Here is a 21,006-nt window from a genome sequence, read left to right on the forward strand (position 1 = left end):
TGAAATACGTCCCAGTGCTGTCAGAAAGTCCCACTGCATTGATTAAAGCAGGCACATTACAAAAAAGCAAATATGGAAATAAGTGATTTAACAACTGAAGAAGTCAGGAAAACCTTGAGGGAAGATTCCACACGTTTATTTCATACAAAAAAAAAAAAAAAAAAAAAGGTTGACTGATGCTATCCTTTTCCACTATGAGCTGGAGTTATTCTGTTCAAGATAGCTTATCTCAACTGAGAGCAGTTACAGGGAGAAACTGTAAAAAACAGGAAACGGCACTGAAACACACAAAATGACTGCAAGTCGATTAACAGCCCAGGCAGTGTACTAAGGGTTGTAGTTACATTGCCAAGCAGCGTGCCACAGTAACAGTGGATCTGTACAGTGAAAGGGTCAGTGCTGAGGACATGGCAACCACCTGCACACTTTCTGAGGGGATTTCTTTTGGACTAAACTACATTGTCTGATCCTGTGGAGTGAATACTCATTAGCTCATCGAATGTATTAGGCAATGTCCTGAAACATCTTTAGTTTCACCCCAAAGGTCTGCTATTCATAGGCTCCAAGAACACTCTGAAGTACCAATTGAACCACAGTTCCAACAGCACAACCCTAATCCAAATGGAAAGGATCATGCACATGCACCCAATACTGGTCTGCACCCGAATCCCTGCTGCTTTATTATTTAAAGCAGGCAGCACGAACAAAGTTCTGACAGGCCCCCAAACCTTGAATCTAAAGCCCTGTTTAATCTGAATCAGTGACTTGTGTGTGTTGGGTTGAGGGCAAGGAAAAAAAATAAATTACAGCCTGAGCTGGCATGGCAGTAGAGACAACACCTTTGTCCATTATTTATGAATACCAAGAACAGTTACAGAAAAGCATGTTTTACATAGGAGTTAATTCTCTTACAGTACTAACAGAGGCCTTTGGGAATAGTTTATATTGAGCTAATGGAGTACGTGAGGAGCTGTACTGAACCAGAAATTATCATCTCTGGTGGAGCAATGGCTACATTTTTGAAGACCAGGCTGTTAGTAAAAAAAGTACAAATAATTCAAAAGAGAAGTTCCTCTAAAGGAGAGGAGTAGTTTTCAAAATAAAAAGAGTCATCACAGAGTGGATCAATACAAGTATCCTTGAGAAAGGCCAAGCTACTTTTGAAATTCCCTTTTCATGGGACCTTTTGAACACTCTTCTTGTGGCAGCATACGAAATGCACACTCGCAGATGCAGTTCAGTTTGCAAATCAGCCTTAACTAATCTAGTGAATAAACTTCATCCTTTCTGTAAAGAATTACTAAATTTAGGCTAGAAGGAATAAAGGATACACTGATGCAACCAGTTCCACCTGAGGAACAGGTTAGGAATCTTCTTTCCACCACTCATTTCTTGGTCACTGTCTCCAGAGGAGATTGTAAGCACTTGTCCCCAGGATCATCTGTTACTTACATTCACTTTTTGACTTGGCACTGAAAAGAGTAACAACTCTTCAAGTGCTCAGTGAAAGCAGATTTCAGGCCTCATTTAAATGAAACCAGTCACTGACTATAACAGCTTACCTTTACATGTTTCTACACGTAAAATGTGGAGGCACACCAGGCACACTAGCAGGTGGAACACCCACGAGGCCAGACCGAACCTGCCGCAAGCACACAGCTAACCTGCAGATCACACCAGGTCCTGAGGAAGGGCCACATGAGAGCAGGGATACTGCTCCTGGATGGAGAGATGTCAGTGCAGCTGGGAAGAGGGCACTCAGCAGCCCTGAAGCTGGTGTTAATGGTAAGAAGTGGCCAGTAGTGCTAATGCACGGAGACCAGGAAGCCAAGAAGGACATATACCTTTTGGTAATTATACATAGTAGAGCAAACTAAGGAGACACTTTAATTACTGTTTGCAAGAGTTTACTTGCAATTTTTGATCTCACTCAATCCAACCTCTGATCTGCAGTTTTCAGAGACTGAGAACTGTTTTTTTTCTCATAATTTTATTTCTGTCAGTAGTGAAAAATAAAAAAGAACCATCTTAAAATGTTATGGTGTTTATAAAGTGCCCAGGCCTTTCCTCAGTTCTGCTACCTCCTTGTTTTGGAGTGAGACAAAATCAGGGGAAGGATGGATGAGCAAGACTTTGCCCTTTGCAGAGTTAATAATGAAACCAAAAGGCCAAGACTCAAAACCTTAGGTTACCTGCTTACAGTCCATTCCCATCTCTTCTAAAAACCACACAAACCAGTAATCAGCACTTAAACAGCTTATTATTACATACAAATAAACTCTAAATTGTTGCATAAATGACAATCTGCTCAGGTACAGATGGTTTTAACAGTTATTTTTATACTCTCTGTCATTAAGCTAAGAAAAATGAATACTGAGCATCCAGTCAGATCATTGAATCAGTACATGGTACAGCAGATCCCACTGAGGCAGAAGAAAAAATACACTTTCCTGACAAACAGATAAATGTGTAGCTGGACATCTACTTCAGTCTTTTTTTCTTTTTTCTTTTTTTTTAACAGAACTAATTATGCTTGCAAAATAGATGAGAAATACTAACACATTTATGGGCTAGACTGCACAACAGGCAAGGTCAATTGTTTGGCATTTGTTCAAATCTGAACTCCATAATTAAAAATTTTAAAGCAAGTTTTCTTATAGGGGAACAGAAATACCTTATTCCATCTCCAATATAACGTCAGACAGATTTTTGGCAAATACTATTTTGCATTTTGTTTTCTAAGTCAATAAAAAACTGTGAAGGCTTCATTTTAACAAAAGACATTTGGAATAATTTTTGGCACATTTCCTTTGCAAAGATGTCTCGAAAAGCTGATTAATTTTCTTCAAAACTGTCTTTTTTTTTTCTTTTTTTTTTTTAAATAAGATCTATAGAGAAAATAGCTTGAATTCATCTAAGGCTGCAAAAGGTAGAATGGGATGAAAAGCTAGGAAATGTTAAATTTAGAGTACAATGGTAAATAAAGTACCCAATGGAATCTAATGATCTCCATGAAAAAAATTATATAATAATTGTATTTCATGTCTAAATAATAATAATAATAATAATAATTCATTTTTCATATATTTCATTCAGATGTGAAATATAGTATCTAATTCTTAAATAAGATGTCCCTTCTTGCTACAGTTTTTGTCCCTCTTCAATCATCAGAGATAAAATAAAGTTCTTTCTCTCAAAGCAGTTAAGGAAAATCAGTCCCATTTTTCCCATTTTACAGCCAGTAAAACAAGACTTGCAGAAATACAACGATTCACCCAAGAATGCCCATCTCTCTTCTGCCTTCCATTCCAAAAGCAAGGCATTTCAAGTAAGAGTGCTCTCAAAGTATTTGAGCAGATTTTTCATTGCAAAGACTGAACTGAACTAATTAGGTCAAACTATTATGCTTAAAGATTATGCCCAACCCACTTGTTTAATACTTTCATTAATCTCTGCAGTAAGAACAAGAAAGAACAGTTATTCTTTAAATACAATTCCAGAAAACACTGTGTGGGCTTGTGCAGCATGATCATGAACAAGTCCTCCAGTGTTGAAAGAATTCAGGGCAAATACCAAGAAAAATACATGTACTCACTATGCAGCAGCCAACAAAATGCAGCTGTGTACTGTTAAATAGAATAAGTGAAACAAAAGCTGTATGTTCCTAACAGCAGTAACTGTGTGGGTTAGTGAAAGAGAGTCCACTCTTATGCAGGAGCATTTAATGTTTTCTTCTAAGGCTCCCATCTACGCTTAAACTGGAGGACCAAAAGTCCCTTAATCTTCTCTATGCTGGCGTTTTGAGGCCATTAAATCAGACAGGTCTGCAAACAGCTTCAAATCAGTTTGGACATGCTCAAGTATGGCAACAGCCCAAGTTGATGGAAACTATTCAAGTATAGTTTTACAGGTAATTTATTCAAAGGTCAGTGTCTTGCCCATCACTGCATCTGTGCTTTGCATAGCCTTAGTACACCGGCACTGCTTTGAGAAAGTATCACTATATATGATGCTAAGTACTAGAAAATTAAGTAATCTGTTCTGCTAATTTGCATAAGAGCCTGGAACTTGAAATACAGAGTGAAGAAATTATCATTTAAGTGAACTAAAAAACTTTCAGGAAACAATGATGAACAACAGTAGGCCTCCAAAGGCTGAAAAGGGTATCAGCAGAAAAGGGAAAGACAGGTTGCTCAGTGACTGAGTATCTTCCACACATTACTCTCACTAGAGAGTAATAACAACATATATTTATAGAAAACAAAATATCTGTTTGGAAGGGAGAGGAGAGGAAGGGGAGGGGACAGGGAAATAAGAACAAAAAGGGAGCCTCTCTGTTTTAAAACTCCATTCTGGGTGCAGGAGGGCTCTGCTGCCCAAACCTCCCACGAGGTTCTGGCTACTTTCACCCCTTCCATCTTCACTGCATTTAAAAAGAAAAATGTTCGTTGTTGTCATCACTCAGCCCATTACTGTGGGCTTAGATAAATCCAATTGTTTCAAGCCTTTATTTGCAGAATTCAGTCAAGTTCAGAAATAAATCACATCAAAAGCACAACCTAAAAGACAGAAGAAATCTTTCACAGTACTTTGGTAAGTTAAGTTACATTAATTCAATGACCACAACAAACACCACTGATTCAAGCCTCAGTTAGTACCAGTGGATGCTCACAAACTCTACAATCACAGAGGTCTGGTAAAACACCAGCTTGAAATGTGCCTGCTTCCCTGATATAGCATCTTAACACATGGCCAAACATATGACACTGCTACACACTGATGAATTGCTGTGTAATGGTATAGGAAGAGCTCCATGTGTCCCTTTCCACTGAAATTTAGCATTTGCTATTTGGTTTTCCTGATCACTTTTGATTGGAATCTTAACAAAAAACCAAACCAAAACAAACAACCCACCACCAAAAAACCAAAACCAAAACCAAACAAGAAAAAGCAACCTACTAGTAATGAATTAACTTGCTCTTTGTCTTCCTGGTCAGGAAATGCAAATAAGGTGCTGAGGCAGAATAACTTTTGTGCTGAAGACTTAAATTATACATTACCATACACCAATGCAACAGTCACCTGAAAGCTGATGTTAAAACAACTCTGAAGAACAATTCCACTTCTTTTAAGCAGAACTTTTTGAGTCATTCAACAATACCGAGTATACAAACAGCCAGAAATCAACTCTAGTATTCAAGAGAATAAATAAGCACTGAGCAGTGAGATAACTAGAAATCTAGCAAGATATTTCAGGAGTATTTTCTGATCTATAAGTTACCTCTTTGAATTTGTGAGCAAGCTTGCTGGTGTCCACATCACTGGGGGAGAACATGTCATCATTTTCAGGGAGATCGAACACTTCAATAGCCATGTCACCTCCTGGAAGGACAGGTCCCATGTCTTCATCTTCTTCATCTGTAGCATATTCCCCTGTCTTAATGTTACAGCATTTAAAAAATTCCAGTTATTCTCTTAGTAAGCAGAAACTGTTCAAAGTGTAATTAAGCTACTGTGCAAATACAGCATACTGCATTCAAAAAAAGGTTATATTTTCCTTTAGCTGTAATCCCAGTACTAATGAATTCTAACAGACAAAAAAATACAACTCCAACACAGTATTTCAGAACATTGAGACTGGAGAAAACAGTAACTAAGAATTTAGTGCTTAAGCATTCCTGTATAATTCAATCATTTTCATCACTTTCCAAATGAGGCGCTCTTTTCCATAGACATCCTCTACAAATTTACTTCAAATTTAACAAGAAATATTTTCCAAAAAGAAATAAAAGCAGAACAGGACTGACAAGACCTTGATTAGTCTTTTGTAAGCCATCTGGAGGTAGTAATTCTCCAGTGATATTCCACGCTGAATTTGGAAATCCACTAGTTTGTTCTTAATAAACAAATTAACAATAGAGAAGTCACACACAGAACGACAACAGCAGTAAAAAGAAACCAAGTGTCAGTTACAAGTTCAGAGACCGAATTCAGAGTTTACTGAATTTTCACCCTGAATAAGGAGCTGCTTCTAGCTAGTTTTGAACAGAAAATGCGGGTTTTTCTTGGGCTGGTAAACCATGAGATGTGAACAGTTTGCTGACAAAACAGAATAAAAAAAAATAAAATCATAAGCTACAATCATTATCTCAAGATAAAACAAAATAGAACAATAATACTGAAAAGAAAAAGCTTGTAATATTAAATACCAAGTTGCCTAGGCAATCTTTGGCACATACACCTGTGTCCATCTCTCTCCCATGCCTGAGGTGGCTGGGTACCACTTCGCTTCAGGAAGGCTCCCTCCAGAAGCCGGAGTACATGGCATACAGATGGATCATGAATAGCCTGCAGGCTATGCAAATGACTACACACACGTATTATAAAGCAAGCACTTCCTTCAGAGCCACATCTGGATTTATAAAGCTTGGGACTCAACAAATACATGGAAAAGGAAGGGTGGGGAAGGGGTGCAGTTCTTCTCATGTTAATACAGTAATAACACCAACATTTCGACAGAATTGCTCAAGTTCTTGTTGATGAGCTTTCAGTTCCTGAGATGAAGGCACATAATATTATTATCAGAAGCACATTCCCAGTAGTGCTAGGATTATCTACTAGTGGAATTTTTTTGTCAAAATAACTTTTCAAAACAAGATGTAAGAACTCAGATGTCCGAACAGCAGTTCAAGTCTGAACTTCCTACCTTAATTTAATTTCCCAGCTGATGTTTAGGCTTCTGTAAATCTCTCTCAATTAAAAAGCAGTGTATGGAAGCACATTAAGTCTAAATGCAGGAGTACATACAGACAGAAGAGATATATGTATGCACTCAACAACGGGGTGATACAGTTGCAATAAAACGTCACCATTTCTTGGATAAATAACACACAGAATCACAGAATGGTTTGAGTTGGAAGGGACCTTTAAAGATAATTAAAAATTTATATTCTTTTATAAAACCACTAAAGTTTTAAAAAACAAAGCCAAAACACACAGTAAGCATAGTATGATGTTGTAAAATCTGATGTTAAAAGAACTAACAAAAAGTAAGTCACCAATGTGCATGACCCGTCCATACTTCAAACATCACTGTTAATGCAAGCCACTTCTACTCATGAGAGCCATCTCTGTCTCTATAAATAGTTACATATTCCCCAACCAAACAGAGTAACCATTTGTTTCACATACTTGATATGCATTAAGAATTTCAGTAGTCTTCAACAAAAAAAACCCCAGCTGGTTTTGCTTCTTTTTTCTTTATTTAAAAGACAAGCAAAGAACACACAATCCATCTCACTGGAGTTTTCAGGCATGTTAGCACTACAGCTAAACAAAACACCACCTGGAACTAAATGTCTGTATGTCTAGGTCTCACATGCATGCACAAAATCTTCTGTTATGCTACACCTGTAGTAACTTCCTTTTTTTTTTTATTCCCCATGGCTATGTGGAGTTACTATCTAAACAGAAAATCAGGCTGTTAGCTCTCCTGGCTTTTTCCAGGAGCATGACTACACCACCTTCATACACCATCAGGGTGGCAAGAAGCAGAAAAACTAACTTTAAAATCCCAGCAAGATTTCAATTAAAGTAATTATTGTGGGGACAAAACAGTCACACAATCTGTGAACTGTCAATTTTGTAGTCATTATCCCTGAAAAATCTATAAGGTGATATACAACTATAATTTCTACATTAAAAAACCCGTATTTTGGCAGGTCCATCAGCCGTGGCAAGGAAATATCTGAAGCACGCAAAGAGGAGGCAGAAATCGGATTATTAACTAGCAAACTCATTCCCAGTTTATGTAAAAAAATGGATCTGGCTCTGGCATGTGCTTTTTAAAGGAATATATTAATTTGGTGCAAAATCTTAGTTATATTTACCAATTTTAGTAAAAGAATACAACAGATGAGTTCGGTTAAACTTGATTCTGCCAAAGACTTAAACTAAAAAGAAGTACTTCATACAAAAAGAAAAACAAGCACATATAAAGGACTAAGTTATATTGGGGAAAAATTCAAGAGCAGGCACTATTCCACCAGCTCCAGGAGCCACAGTATTTGAAGAGGGACATCAGGCAGCTTAAAATGAACACAAAGGAAAATTTTGCTTCAAATTGTACATAGTGAGTGCCGATGGGCACAGTCATTTTTGCAACATTTGCAAAAAGTAGTCACCAAAGCAAAGCATGGCAGTTTGCTTGAGTAAACAAGGCAGCAGGATGACACAAACACATTACAGAACATCAAAATAAATGGGACTTTTGCTTTTGTCTTCAAAAGAAAGGGATTCAATCTTATAATCACATGAAACACAAATTACAGGTTCAAAAGAACCAATGTGCGCTTTAAGGAAACATATGTTGTAAGCTACATGAAACATACTTTCTCTCAAAAAATCACCTCTGCCAAACTTTACTTCACATGAAACTACTAGAAGGTTTTCAGACCCTGCGCCAGTAAGCTAGAATGGGAAATTCAGTGTTTTACAAGCAGCAGCAAGGCACAGACAAAAGTTATTTTACTTCAAAATAACAAAAGCTTGTAAGGTAAGAGTTGTTATTGTAGCTGCCTGAGGTTCCTTGCAATTAATTTTGCTTTCTTAGTTGACAACAATGATCTTTTTTTACTCAATAGCTAATAAAACTTACATATTCTTGAAGGAAAATCCCACTCTCTTCAATCTGTACTGGTGAGTAAATTTCATCCATGCAAAAGATCTATTCCTCAATTCAGTAGCACGTAGAGCTTAAGCTTATCCCATCCACAGCAACAGCTTCTGGTACTAGCCATTCAATTTTGCTATATGCTATCACAACTAATAGCATGACATTATCTTTCTAAACATGAACTGCAATTACCCCCTTTAAAAGGGAAAATCTGTTACTCATGTTGTTTAACTGCCCTGTAAATTCTTGAAGCAGGCCTAACAATCCCAAGCAGAAAGAAGGAGCAGCAGCATCAGCCAGGATAAAGCAGACAGACCTTCCCCAAATCACCGTAACAAAGGTAGCATCAAGCTAAATCTTTTGTTTGTGCTGACACTCTCCCACAATCAAGGAACACCATTTGAAGAACTATAAAAATAACTCAAATCCACCTCTTCATTTGATTTTTTTGATAGTTTACATTAATTCTTTCAAAAGAGCAAAGAAAAATATAATGGTACAGTATCAATCATCGCTTTTACAGGAGTGCTTCATATTAATGATGCTGGAAAACCTGTATTCTCTGAAAGACCTTGTCTAACAAATGGATTCTTTGGGTGCTAGACATTCAAGTGCACTGCAACATTTTTCTTTTTGTGTGTCTCAAGATTTTCTTCAATGGTTATAATGTTGCTTTGCTCTCAGAATGTCCTGATAAACAAGAATTAAAAATGAAAAAATACTCAAATGACTATTAGTGATATTAAAATACATTAAAACATTACTTGCATAAAATTAATTGTCTGTGGCCACAGACTGAACAGAATTCCACAATATCTTATTAATCTCACATCCTGCATCACCATATACAGCTTTCAGGGGAACAGGTCATCCACTTTATGTGACTTTTGCCATTTGCTGTAGAACATGAAGACAGCAATACCATGTTCAAATAAAAATTCCAAGAAATGGCAGAATTTGCCTAAAATGTGCACGGAACACTCAGTTAATAGAGCGAAGTCAAAAAGTTTCAGTGAGGGATACAGATTCAGGTCATACTTAACGCACTAAGTAGGAAATAAAAAGACAGTGCCTACTTCAAAGTCTTTGATTTTTGTTTTCTGATAGGCAACAACAAATTAAAAGGATGTGGAATTTTAGGGAGCCAGATGAACTGGAGATCAGTAAATTCTGCAGCAGGTTAGCTACAGGCAGTACCTGAAACAACATACTCTCCCAGCTTTATTGTAGTTACCACAGGCTCACCGGGAAATGCCAACGCTGCCTATTGTAAGTAGTACTTGAGAAGTAACAACTAGCTCTGCTTGGCTTGTGGGAGATTAACAACAAATTGTGAGCTCTTTCACATTTATCCTGCTTGGTTTTGCACGGACTCTATTGTGGGGATCCCTTTTCTTTTAGTGTTTGCCAGTTCTGCCTAAGTTTTTGGATTTCCACGCAAAGACTTAAATGAAGGAGCATCTGAAGGCATTCTGCAACTCTGTGAAAGCCTGCAGCCCATGATAACAGCACATTTTGAAGTGCAGGGATGCAGGGCATCTATATAGTAAATTATTCTTTCCGGATTACTTATATAATATAATGATGTGTCTTTTGGAAACACTATTAGTGTACTAGTGTGAATCTTCCCCAACACACAACTGTCATGTAACATTCCTGTAAGGCAATGGAATGAGAATTTACAGCAGGCTAACAAGTGTCTCTCTGATTTAGCGTATCTGACTCAAGCCCAGTGCACACTGGCTAGCAGAAGTTAAAATTGTCTCAATAACGCTGCTATTTTAAAGAACTGGGATCCTTCTAAAATAACTAGATGCTGCTTGAACTACGATGAAGACTCCTCTAAGTTTGAAAACAGAGGAAAGCCAGCCAGCTGGTGGCACAGCAAGATAAAATACCAGGACCTGCATGTGCCTGGCACGCATTCTCTTCCTGTGATCTGACCAGCTTTACCAAGCCCAGCCACGTGCACCCCAGGACTGAAACGCAGATCACTGATTTCCTGCTTTGGAAACCTGACATGTTACTGCTGTCTTTGTGGCAAAAAGTCTCCGAGACAGCCTCACTGGAGAGTTGAATAAAGATCATATTCTTGTTTATTTGTGCAGCACTGTAGCCAGAGATGCATGTTACCTTATTTTAAGAACTGTATGAAAAAGAATAGAACAGTTTGACAGCTCCAAGACTGAGCAACTCCTGTATAACTCTGTGCCACCTCTGAATGAAAACTCCGTCATGAATTCAAATATTCCTGAATTTCATGCTGTCAGAATCACTATTACTTTGAGGAAACAGACTCAAAAGGGTAGGTTTTTTTGTACATTTGTGGATATTCATTCAGACAGTGTAAACTGAGATTTTCTTTCCCAAAAGATGCCCTTCTTACCTGAGACAAAGAATACAGGGCTGGCAATGGTGGCTGGCTCATAGCAACGTAAACCCAGCCACATTTGCCCTAACAGAGTAAGGTGAGCCCAAAGTAGTAATGCTCATAGTTGACAGAAAATGCAGAAATGCTTGCAGTGACCAAAAATGTCTCTGAACTGTGCCTAGTGTGCATTAGATCACAGCTTCCACTGTGCCAATTGCCTGGGAATGGTGTAAGTTACACGAGTTTACTCAGATGGTACTGCCAGGTAACAAAACAAAACAAAACAAAAAGAAAATTCAGGATTGCTGCAATTTACTTCTGATAAGTCTGTAAATTAAGAAAGGGAAAATGCTTCATTGCATACTTCAGTAACTACACCCCAGCCGTCTATTCTGAGAATAACATTTACCACCCCCTCTCCCACATATATAGATGGCATCATGTAGAAAATGGGTATGATCCTTAATGATCCCAGTGGTTTTGAGAACTGAAGTACTGCATTTGTCCTGAAGCCTAATTCCTTCTCCTTCCAAAAGAGATCTTTGGTGACACTCTGAATGTCCCCAGGTGGTTGTCTTTCCCTTTCTTCTTCTTCCTGTCCTCACACAGTATGTAAAAGTCTGCACTGCATAAGCTGATGGCCAAAAAGCACATGTCATGGTCACAGAGGTGGCCATCGTGCTCAAGGTAGTGTCACGATAAGAGAAGATGCCTTTATGTCTGTTTATTACTTGACCTACCCCCATTCCTCTCTATCATCCAAAGGTACTACCAATAAAAACCACTTTGAACATTTACTATTTTTTTGTGTTAAAAATTTATGTGGTGAACAGGGCTTAAGAGTTTGTAACCACTGAATCGCACGAAGGACAATAAAACACATCACAAAAAATATCTGATACCTACTCATACCTGTCCTCTTTCATTACTGTGCTGAGAAACACTTGCACGGCCATCAGTACAAAAGCATCACTGTCAGCATCAACCCAGCAACAACCCCTATTAGGCACTACCAGGATCAGTATTGATCTATATGGTTTTAATGTTTTCTTTACTGCCAGATCTTGAGTTATGACAACTGTGTGGTGCATGAAGGTAACATAAACCTCTGCGATTTTTGGAGTGGATGCATCCCCTAAGTGAAAGTTGTAATGAGTCAATTACTCACATAGAGGTGCCTACAGCCACATATCCCTCTACGTGCGAATACCCAGTGAGAAGGATGTGAACATCAGACATTTAAGACACACCTCTCCTGCCAATATGAAAGCTATCAGACTATGTTTACCATAAAATTATGCCACAGGTCTTCAAAACCTGATGTCTACAGCATGCTGTGATGAGTTGTGAGAAGACTCTTGTTCCAAAGGCTAGAGGGAGTTCTCTCTCTTTTGTTTTGAAGATGATAGAGTTCCTTCAAGAAATCAGTCAAAATCTTGAATTTCAATCCTAGACTATACAGAAGTTAGAAGACTCGCATTTTTCTATACCTTGAGGAGGGAACCAATAGGATATGGATTTTCTAGCCTTCATGGTCTTGCACAGGTACATTTACATATGTATTCCCACTACAGATGAGGACAACTTTTATTTATGTGAGTTCAATATGCACTTATTCACAGGATTCATTCTAAAATATATTAAAATATTTTCATTTTTAATATCAGCAGAAACTGAAGTGAGTGAAAGCATCACTGGGGCTAGACAGGATTTTGACCTGTCTTCTAGGACACTTCTGATTGTTCTGATCTACTGCTACTTTAATAGTGTGTTTCAAAATCAGTGTATCCTGATTTTATCTCAGAGGTTTTTTTTCCTCTGTTTCACTGTTTAGAAGTCTTGTCTCAGTACCTAAAAGAAAACTAAACTGAAATAAATGCATAGTATGAATTCCCTATCTCCCTTTCTCCCTCCCTCAGCAAATAAAAGAAAAAAATCTGGACTGGGATGAAACACACCAATACATGGAGTCTGGCATTTCAAATAATATTATTGAAGATAATGTGAAATGAAGGTGGTACGTACGGGCTATGTTGAAGTGGTTTGTTACAACAAATGCCTTTTACCTTAACTCAGTACCTAATGTAGGGAGCAGAGAAACAACAGTCTCATTAATCTTCCCAAGTATCTTGGTATTCAGCCATCTTAAGAATTTTAAAAGAATGGGAAGAAATTATTCAACATTTTCTGTATAAAGTTGATAGTTTCAAAACCTTTGTGTTGGGACACCAGGCACTAATTGCGAACATCAATACATGCTTCAGACAATTCTCCATCCTATGGAATATCTGTTTACACAGAAACAAAAAGTAGTGTGTGGAAGGAGGAGTCTTACCTGGAATTTTCAGAAAATTTCTTAATGTTCTGAATTAAGAACATCAATTCAGGGGAAAAAAAAAAAAGTCTAAAACTTCCTCAAACTCCTAAAAGTTAGAAGGCGATTTTTACCAGTTTTCACAAAAACCTAATCTTTCAGTGCACAAGCAAGCCAACTTTATTCCCTTATTTCAGACAAGCATACACCTTCAGGAGAAGGGCAATGATTACAGAAGTATCGACTATTTAGTATTTGATCTTCTGGAACAAAATAAATATTTGAAATCCATGATGAAACGCTTTTCAGTAACTTTGTTCTTCAAGTAAGATTCATCATCAAAATCTGTAAAAATCAGCAGCAGAGGTAATGGAGAGTGCCAGAAGTTGACCTCTGAGTGACAATTAAAAAGCAGGAATTAGGAATAGAAAACAGAAAATTAAAAAACACTGACTAGTGAAAAGATAGACAGTCTGTTACCTCATCATCATCTGCATCATACTGTGCATAATGCTGCTCCAGCAGCTCTCTCTGGCGGCGTTCTTGTTCTAGAGTTTGGCTAATCAGCTGTGCAACCTCACTCACTTGTCCTGGTTTTTCTCGTCCAATTACAAACCTATACAAAACATTAGTGGAAAAAATATTAATCCTGTTGCTTTACCAAAGTTCTAGATTTTTTAGCTGTGTATTGTATAGAGGGTAGCCTTTTTCTCCAAAGATACATGGCTGTGATCGTTTGAAATGCATTCTGTGGATGACATTTGCCAGAAGGGCACTGTGTGCAAGACTAGGAGTGAGCAGACCATGACAGTATTTACATGAGGGGAAAAAAAGAAGCGACCGCTAAAGCCTTCATTCAAAGTTTCAGCAAAAAAGATTCTCTGACTCTGAATTTTAAGGACACAGACGCAGAGTAGGGCAATTTTTAAAAAATGTACCATCACTTCCATTCCCTTTAGAGCAATGTATTTCCCGGAAGCCTATGGAAGGCGAGATGCACAGTAGCAGCACAGGCACACTTCTGACAGCTCATGGTGAAAGGAACATGCACCAGAGTAACTTCTTTCTTCATCTGGACTTAGGAGATATTTATGAGCTATTATATTTGCCTTCCTCCTGTCTATAATGGAGAATCTATTTCCACATTTTAAAATCTTACGGACACTTACGGACACTAATTTTAAGCTGCATTTAAATCTTTCTTTTATTTCATTAACTTCTGTTGCTAAGGAGCGTTTTTCTCCACTGTTAGCTGTTGCTGAACACTGGGAGCACATTTCTTTGGCTTAACAAAAGAGAAGGGAAATGCCTCTTTCTTGGTTGAGACTTACACGACTGCTTCCCAATCTTGCTTTCAGCGACTGAAATTCAGAATCGTCTTGGATTGTAATACTTTTTCTCAGCACAGGGGCATAACCGTAATTAGATATTTTGCTATCTATAGTATTAATTATAAACATCCATTATACAGTACCAACACACTGTAAACTGCTGAATAAAAGCACAATTTAAGGATGTCAAGCTGGAGGAATATTTTTATTAGCAGACTAGAAAGACAATTAGGTAATTACAGGTGAAAAATGTATCATGCAGAGCTGAAAACCCAAGCAGGTGACACTGAGATGCTGCATATGATAAATTATTTGTTTCCACAATATTTGGCTCAAATGATGAATTTAATTTATTATTGGAATGAGAGGTAGAAATGTGCATTATATCCCATGTAAGGAAATTATTTTCAGTAGTACTGCGTATCACTGTATCTCATGTAAGAAAATTATTTTCATTAGCACCACCTGACACTGTTAAAGCCATTTGGGATGTGGCATCCATGTGTAAGCCAGCTTCCCATGAGTGGATGACCCTGAGTTCATTTCCTATGCCAAACAATTTGTCAGACTCTATGAGTTAGGCACTACAGAAAGGAATACAAATTTTGAGAAGAAAGGAATACAAATTTTGAGATTATTTCAACATCCTCAAAATATCCAAGTCAGTAATTACTTCCAAAAGGATAAGATAGGTGAGAATGAGTGACTCCATTTGAAATAATGATACAAGGTGTTCTGAAAATAATTTGCAAGAAAGTGTCTTAATTTAAAAACATTTATATAAAATACAGCAGAAACTAGAACAAAATCAAGGAAATAACATCAACATTTTAATCCTGATCAAAACAGATCACAGTCTGGCACTCATATCTTACTATTACGAAATATGACATTGGTTCTCAGTAATGATAAAGACCTTGAGCTGAAAGAAAAGGAATGTTTCTTCACAGCCCCTATACCTCATCTGTTCTGCATACTGACTCATAGTTGGATCCTGTTTCCTCTGAATTTTAATTTTAGAGCCAAGCATTACAAAGACTAAACCAGCCATGTTTTCAGTCTCAGCTGGGAGGAACAATGAACTTTTGATATTACTACATGAAGTAAAAAAGGATTCAACCCATATTTGCAACATATTTGTCTCCTCTAAAGTAAAAACAAATTAAACTTAAATATGGAAAAAAATAACTTCTATTTTAAACAACCATTTTACTCAGTATTATGCAATAATGTATTATTTATGCACGGTAGAGAGAGCAACACGTTTCTAAACACATGAGGGAGATCACCAATGTGGTAAATTATGGAAACATATAAAGTGATGCAAATATCGTATTGTCTCCTGCCCTCTGACTGATAATTCACCTCCCCTGGAAAATAAAAGACTCAAAATACTTCATACAATCATTGTTGTACACTGAAAACCTAGAACATACAATATGTAATGCACTTGAAGTCTGGTAACTCCTGATAATTTAGGAGTGGTTTTGACACATTAGACTGTAATACAGTATTTTTTTCATACAGACAAACAAGTGTAGGTAGGACACAAAAAATGTAAAAGCTTATTAATTGAATTTTTCTTCTCACACCGAAGCCACTAACAGTTTATAGTGATGTGATTTTCAAGGCTTGAATCATACGTCAAAATAAAGTTCCTCACTGATACCTGAAGCTGTTAGATGATACATAAATAAAAGCCTCAAAGCAAGGACAAAGTTTAAAGCAAATTTCTCCAAAATAGAAACAAGCAAGGATTGTTTAAATTTCCTACAATTTACTGCTTTAAAGTGAGACATTTCCAAAGTGTCTGAAAATAAATATTTAGAAGCATTCAATCTACAATTGATGTCAGTTCTAGACAAAGACAAAATAAATTTGTAAAATGGAATACTATGTTGCCAACAATTGCAGTTTTTACAAACTAAACCAAACCTTTTGTCAGGTTACAATCCATTACCTTAAGAATACCGTGCTGCATATAATTATGTTGAACTTGTAAATAAAATAAGCCATAAACTATAAATCTATAATTTAAAGAGAGATTAATAAATATTTCTCTCTTAGAAAACCACAAAGCAGAGGCTTTTATTAAAATGCTAAGCATGAATTAGATCTTTACGCCTAAAATGGCATTAAATACAAGAGCACTCATAATCTGAAGTGTTCAAATATGAAAAAGAGACATAAGGTTGCAATTCGCTGACCAGAAAATTAGTCAGTGAACCATAATATGCACACTTCAACAAAGTGGCTAATTACATATTTTGCATCACTCTGGCTCAACAAATTAAGCATATGCATTTCAGACTTGATTAATTAGTCTCAAGGGCCAAAAGTATTATAACAAAGAACTATAAATTCTATCAGCAATAATATATTTAAGAAGCTAGTTACGTTTCTGGAAATGAAACAAATGAGGGGTTTAAAGCCTTTAAACCTCATCACGATAATATTCCCCTTAATTATTAAAGCCAGCAAGTGCAAAATAAAACCCAGTGAATCTGTGGCACTGTTCTACAAGCCATCACTGTACTCAATCTCAGGCCATTACTAATTATTTCTGATGTCCACAAAAGAGTAATAGAGGAGAGAACATCACAGAGAAGCAGGGCATGAACTGACCTTGATATTCAGAGTTACACAGAATCTAGCTGAATTACCAGCTATGAAATATTCTCTTTGGTTGTGATTAAAACAAACAGGGACAGAGCCAGGAATATAACTAATATTTGACTCTATCTTGGATTTAAGAAGATCTAAAAGAATATACATCTGGAGAAACTGAAAATTAAATTACAGTAATGGTGGTTAAGAAAAGCATTCTACTGAAACTGGCACCAACTCCTACATCTCCCGCAATCCAGTCATGATGTAATGATTTTAAAGCACACCTGATATATGGCTTTCTTCGTATTTCCAGCTTTTATTAAATAAGGATCTGCAGACCTGTGCTTCTTGAAATAACAAGAAATAATTTATTGATTTTTTTTTTTTTTTTACCAACCGTGGGAACCAGAAACTTTATTATAAGAGTTGATTAAATTAAAAAATATTTCCATTTTGAAAAGAACTTTGGCCCTACAAAAATGTGTGAAGGCACCGATTCTGACAAAAACCTGAAGTTATACAGCATGGATTTTTAGTGACATGAGTTGATGATTTCTCCTAAAAATACTTCAGGCATTAAGAGCTCAGTTAAAACTAATTTAGCATGGATTCCTTCAGCAAATTCAGCAAAAATCAAGTAAAAATACAGCAGACTCATTCTAAGAAATAAAGAATGGGTATTTTTCTGTAACAAGATGCAGAATTTTTTCTTCTAACCTTTCCTAAAATATAGTTAGGTCCATAAAAATGTACAGTAAAACACATTGTATTTGGGAGAGTTTTACAGTTGGATTTGAAAAACGGTTTTCCTCTGAGCTTTAAAGCACAAAGCTGTTTCTGCTACCATTTATCTAATTTATTTCAAGATGCCTTTGATTACTTACTCTGGCTGCTTCCATTAGGATAATAGCCATATAATTAATCCAAAGTGCTAAAAGTGGTGTGAACCCTGTAAGAAGGCCGTTTTATTTAGTTACAGCAGCGCAAGCTGGAACTTGTCAGGGTTGTTCAGCCTGGAGAAGAGAAGGCTCTGGGGAGATCTTATAGCGGCCTTCCAATACCTGAAGGGGCCTACAAGAAAGCTGGGGAGGGACTTTTCATAAGGGCAGGGAGTGACAGGATTTGGGGTGGCCCTCCTCTGGACCCGCTCCAACAGGTCATGTCTTTCCTGGGCTGAGAGCTCCAGAGCTGGACACAGCACACCAGGTGGGGTCTCACCAGAGTGGAGTAGAGGGGCAACTGAAATTTATAGGCTCCCTTTGACTGGACGGCCTGTGGTAGAGACCAACCACAAGGTTCCCTTTGTTGCCTCGGTCTCTAATTCTTACCCATGCGCTTTGAACCTGCTCGTGACTATTCAGAGACACACTCAAGGTCTTCCTCAGCAGTATCAATGGTGTTGGTGGACGAGCAGCAAAGCAATAGCTTAAACACCCGAAGAACCTCAGCATCTTCGATACAAGTCCCTGATAAGCTATGCTACTATCAACACTAAATGGATATCGAGTCAGACGATTAGGAAGTCATGTAAAAAACCCACACACCAATATTAATGCACTTAGATTAATTATTCCTGCAGAAATCAATTCTAGCCTAGGGCCTCAGTAACATTATCTTTATTCAAGAGTACTTCAAAATTAGCCAAGGCATTCAATGTTTTGGCACCTCTCCAGATTCTGGTCCTTACATTGCTCTGCTTTTCTGAGAGCACAGGTAAAGAAATCTCTTCCACCTCTTCCAGACAGCCTGACAGTATCCCAGCGCTATGCTTCCATAAAAGGTTTCCTTGAATACATGATGATTATTTAATCAGCATTCTCTATAGCACCACACAATTCTTATGGGAAAGACTAGCTCAAAGAAACACATCTGTAAATCTATGCTTTGACATATCTGAATGCAAGTGAAGCACATTCGTCAGTTCTGTTCAAAAGGTAAAAGTTATACCTGGGAATGTTTCTACAACCTGACTGCATTTTGAGGTGAGATCTGCCTTCCCTCACCCTCACCCTTGCTGGCATCCACGAGAAGGAAATCCAGGAAGAAAATACAGATGGGTCACAAGTAAACTGCTGAGTTTAGACCACATGCTTAATCTGGATGATTAGGTGATCTAGGCAAGCTGGACCATCCTCATAGCACAGTCCAGGGGTAGCTAAATGCTCCTACAGCACCATCCCTGTGGCTTGGTGAGTTGTCCTGCAAGAATGAATGGTGGGTACTTCTGCCCAGCTGTCACAATGTTGTTTCACATTAATCAAGGTGCACCAAAACTGGGTGGGAGCTTCTACAACATAGTATCTTGGACTTTGAAAGAGTAAAAAAATTAGCTAAATAAACATTATTGATGATATTTCAGTTTCAGGGATAGGAGTTTCAGATCCAGTTTCCGTTTCAGATCCAACCAACTTGAGCACAAAGTGATTCAAAACCTGTCAAGTTGTTCTTTTTTCGAGGAAAGGAGAGGAAAAGGCACTCCTAATGAAATCTAGCCCCGCTAAATCTTATTAACTCATGTTACACTCAATTTTGAAAGCAATGCTCTGGATACCTAGCAAAATGGTTTATAATTCAGTCAAAATCTTTTAAATTAAGATTTCTCTATATATTTCACACTCAAACATACAATTTCCTGTCCAAATATGCACTTATTTCAAGAAATAACTTGCCATAAAATTCAAATTAGCAAGATCTCAAGACATAGGGACTACGTTTATACCAGTAAAATAAATAGGGCCAGGGAATGCTCTCAAACTCTAGTAATTGATCATCCACACTATTAAATCACTGAAACAGTCTGTGGAATGGTTTGGCCCAAGTTAACTAATATTCTGCCAAATAATACTCAGACACAGTCAAGAGTTAACAAAGGCTAGGAGTTTGCTTGGATGTTTCCAAGGGACAATTTGGGTGTGGCCACTCTGCTCTAAAAGGTAAGAGAGTTTAACGGTATGAGCACCAACCACTCCGGTCCGGAGAACAGTCTGAGGCACAAGTTCATCTACTACAACAGGCACAGCCAAGGAATACAAACCAGCAAAGCAGTGATGAATGCAGTCTTACCTCACTGGTGCTAAGGGTTCACAGTACTCGTGAGTAACTTTTCACACTGTTCAGCACGCTACTCCTGGTAATCTTACAGAACAATCACCAGCACTTGTAGGAGTTTTTTGCAGAGACCAGAAAGAAAATAGCTCATATTAGGGTATTTTTAGTGTAACCATACTGGAATAAACGCTAGAAATTTACGCTATTTTGGCACAAGGCACCATGAATTTAGTTTCTTCTGGGTCGATAATTCATGTTTATCACAGAAGCAAAAAGCGCACCAAGCACACATGGTTTCTTAAGCAGCCCTTCACAAAGCCCCAGCTCAGCCATCAGCATCGCAGAGCAAAGGGCTTTCCTTTCCTCTTCTTTTTCTCTCCTCAGCTCCGGCACTTGGATTCAAAGAAAAAGAAACAGACAAGGAAAGGAAGAACAAAACCATCAGCCCCAGTCACAAAAAAGACAACACAATCCAGCGCTCTGAATCAGACAGGGAGTGTGGTATCTTTTGCTTTTGGGTCCTGTCTCAGTACCCAGGACTGGGAAGCAGTACAAGTCTCCCCTGCCTCTTCCACAATGTGGATCTGCAGTATAGCGAATGTCTGCAAATGTTTAAAGGACACAGCTGTTTCATAGGGTAAGAGCACAGGTAGGGAAA

The 21,006-nt window shown here is 37.7% G+C and overlaps 1 protein-coding gene across 1 annotated transcript in view; it reads right to left on the reverse strand.

Annotated features, from left to right (window-relative positions):
• PPP1R9A (protein phosphatase 1 regulatory subunit 9A) overlaps positions 1 to 21,006 on the reverse strand; it is a 58,238-nt gene that overhangs the window by 30,347 nt on the left and 6,885 nt on the right. The window contains exons 3-4 of the mRNA XM_029085288.1: positions 13,840 to 13,975; positions 5,282 to 5,437 (exon numbers count right to left, since the gene is read on the reverse strand). Coding sequence (XP_028941121.1) covers positions 5,282 to 5,437; positions 13,840 to 13,975 — 292 coding nt within the window. The remainder of the gene's footprint in view (positions 1 to 5,281; positions 5,438 to 13,839; positions 13,976 to 21,006) is intronic.

This window comes from Antrostomus carolinensis, unplaced genomic scaffold (genome assembly GCF_000700745.2).
Source record: "Antrostomus carolinensis isolate BGI_N321 unplaced genomic scaffold, ASM70074v2 scaffold9626, whole genome shotgun sequence".
In the NCBI taxonomy this organism is placed as follows: domain Eukaryota; kingdom Metazoa; phylum Chordata; class Aves; order Caprimulgiformes; family Caprimulgidae; genus Antrostomus; species Antrostomus carolinensis.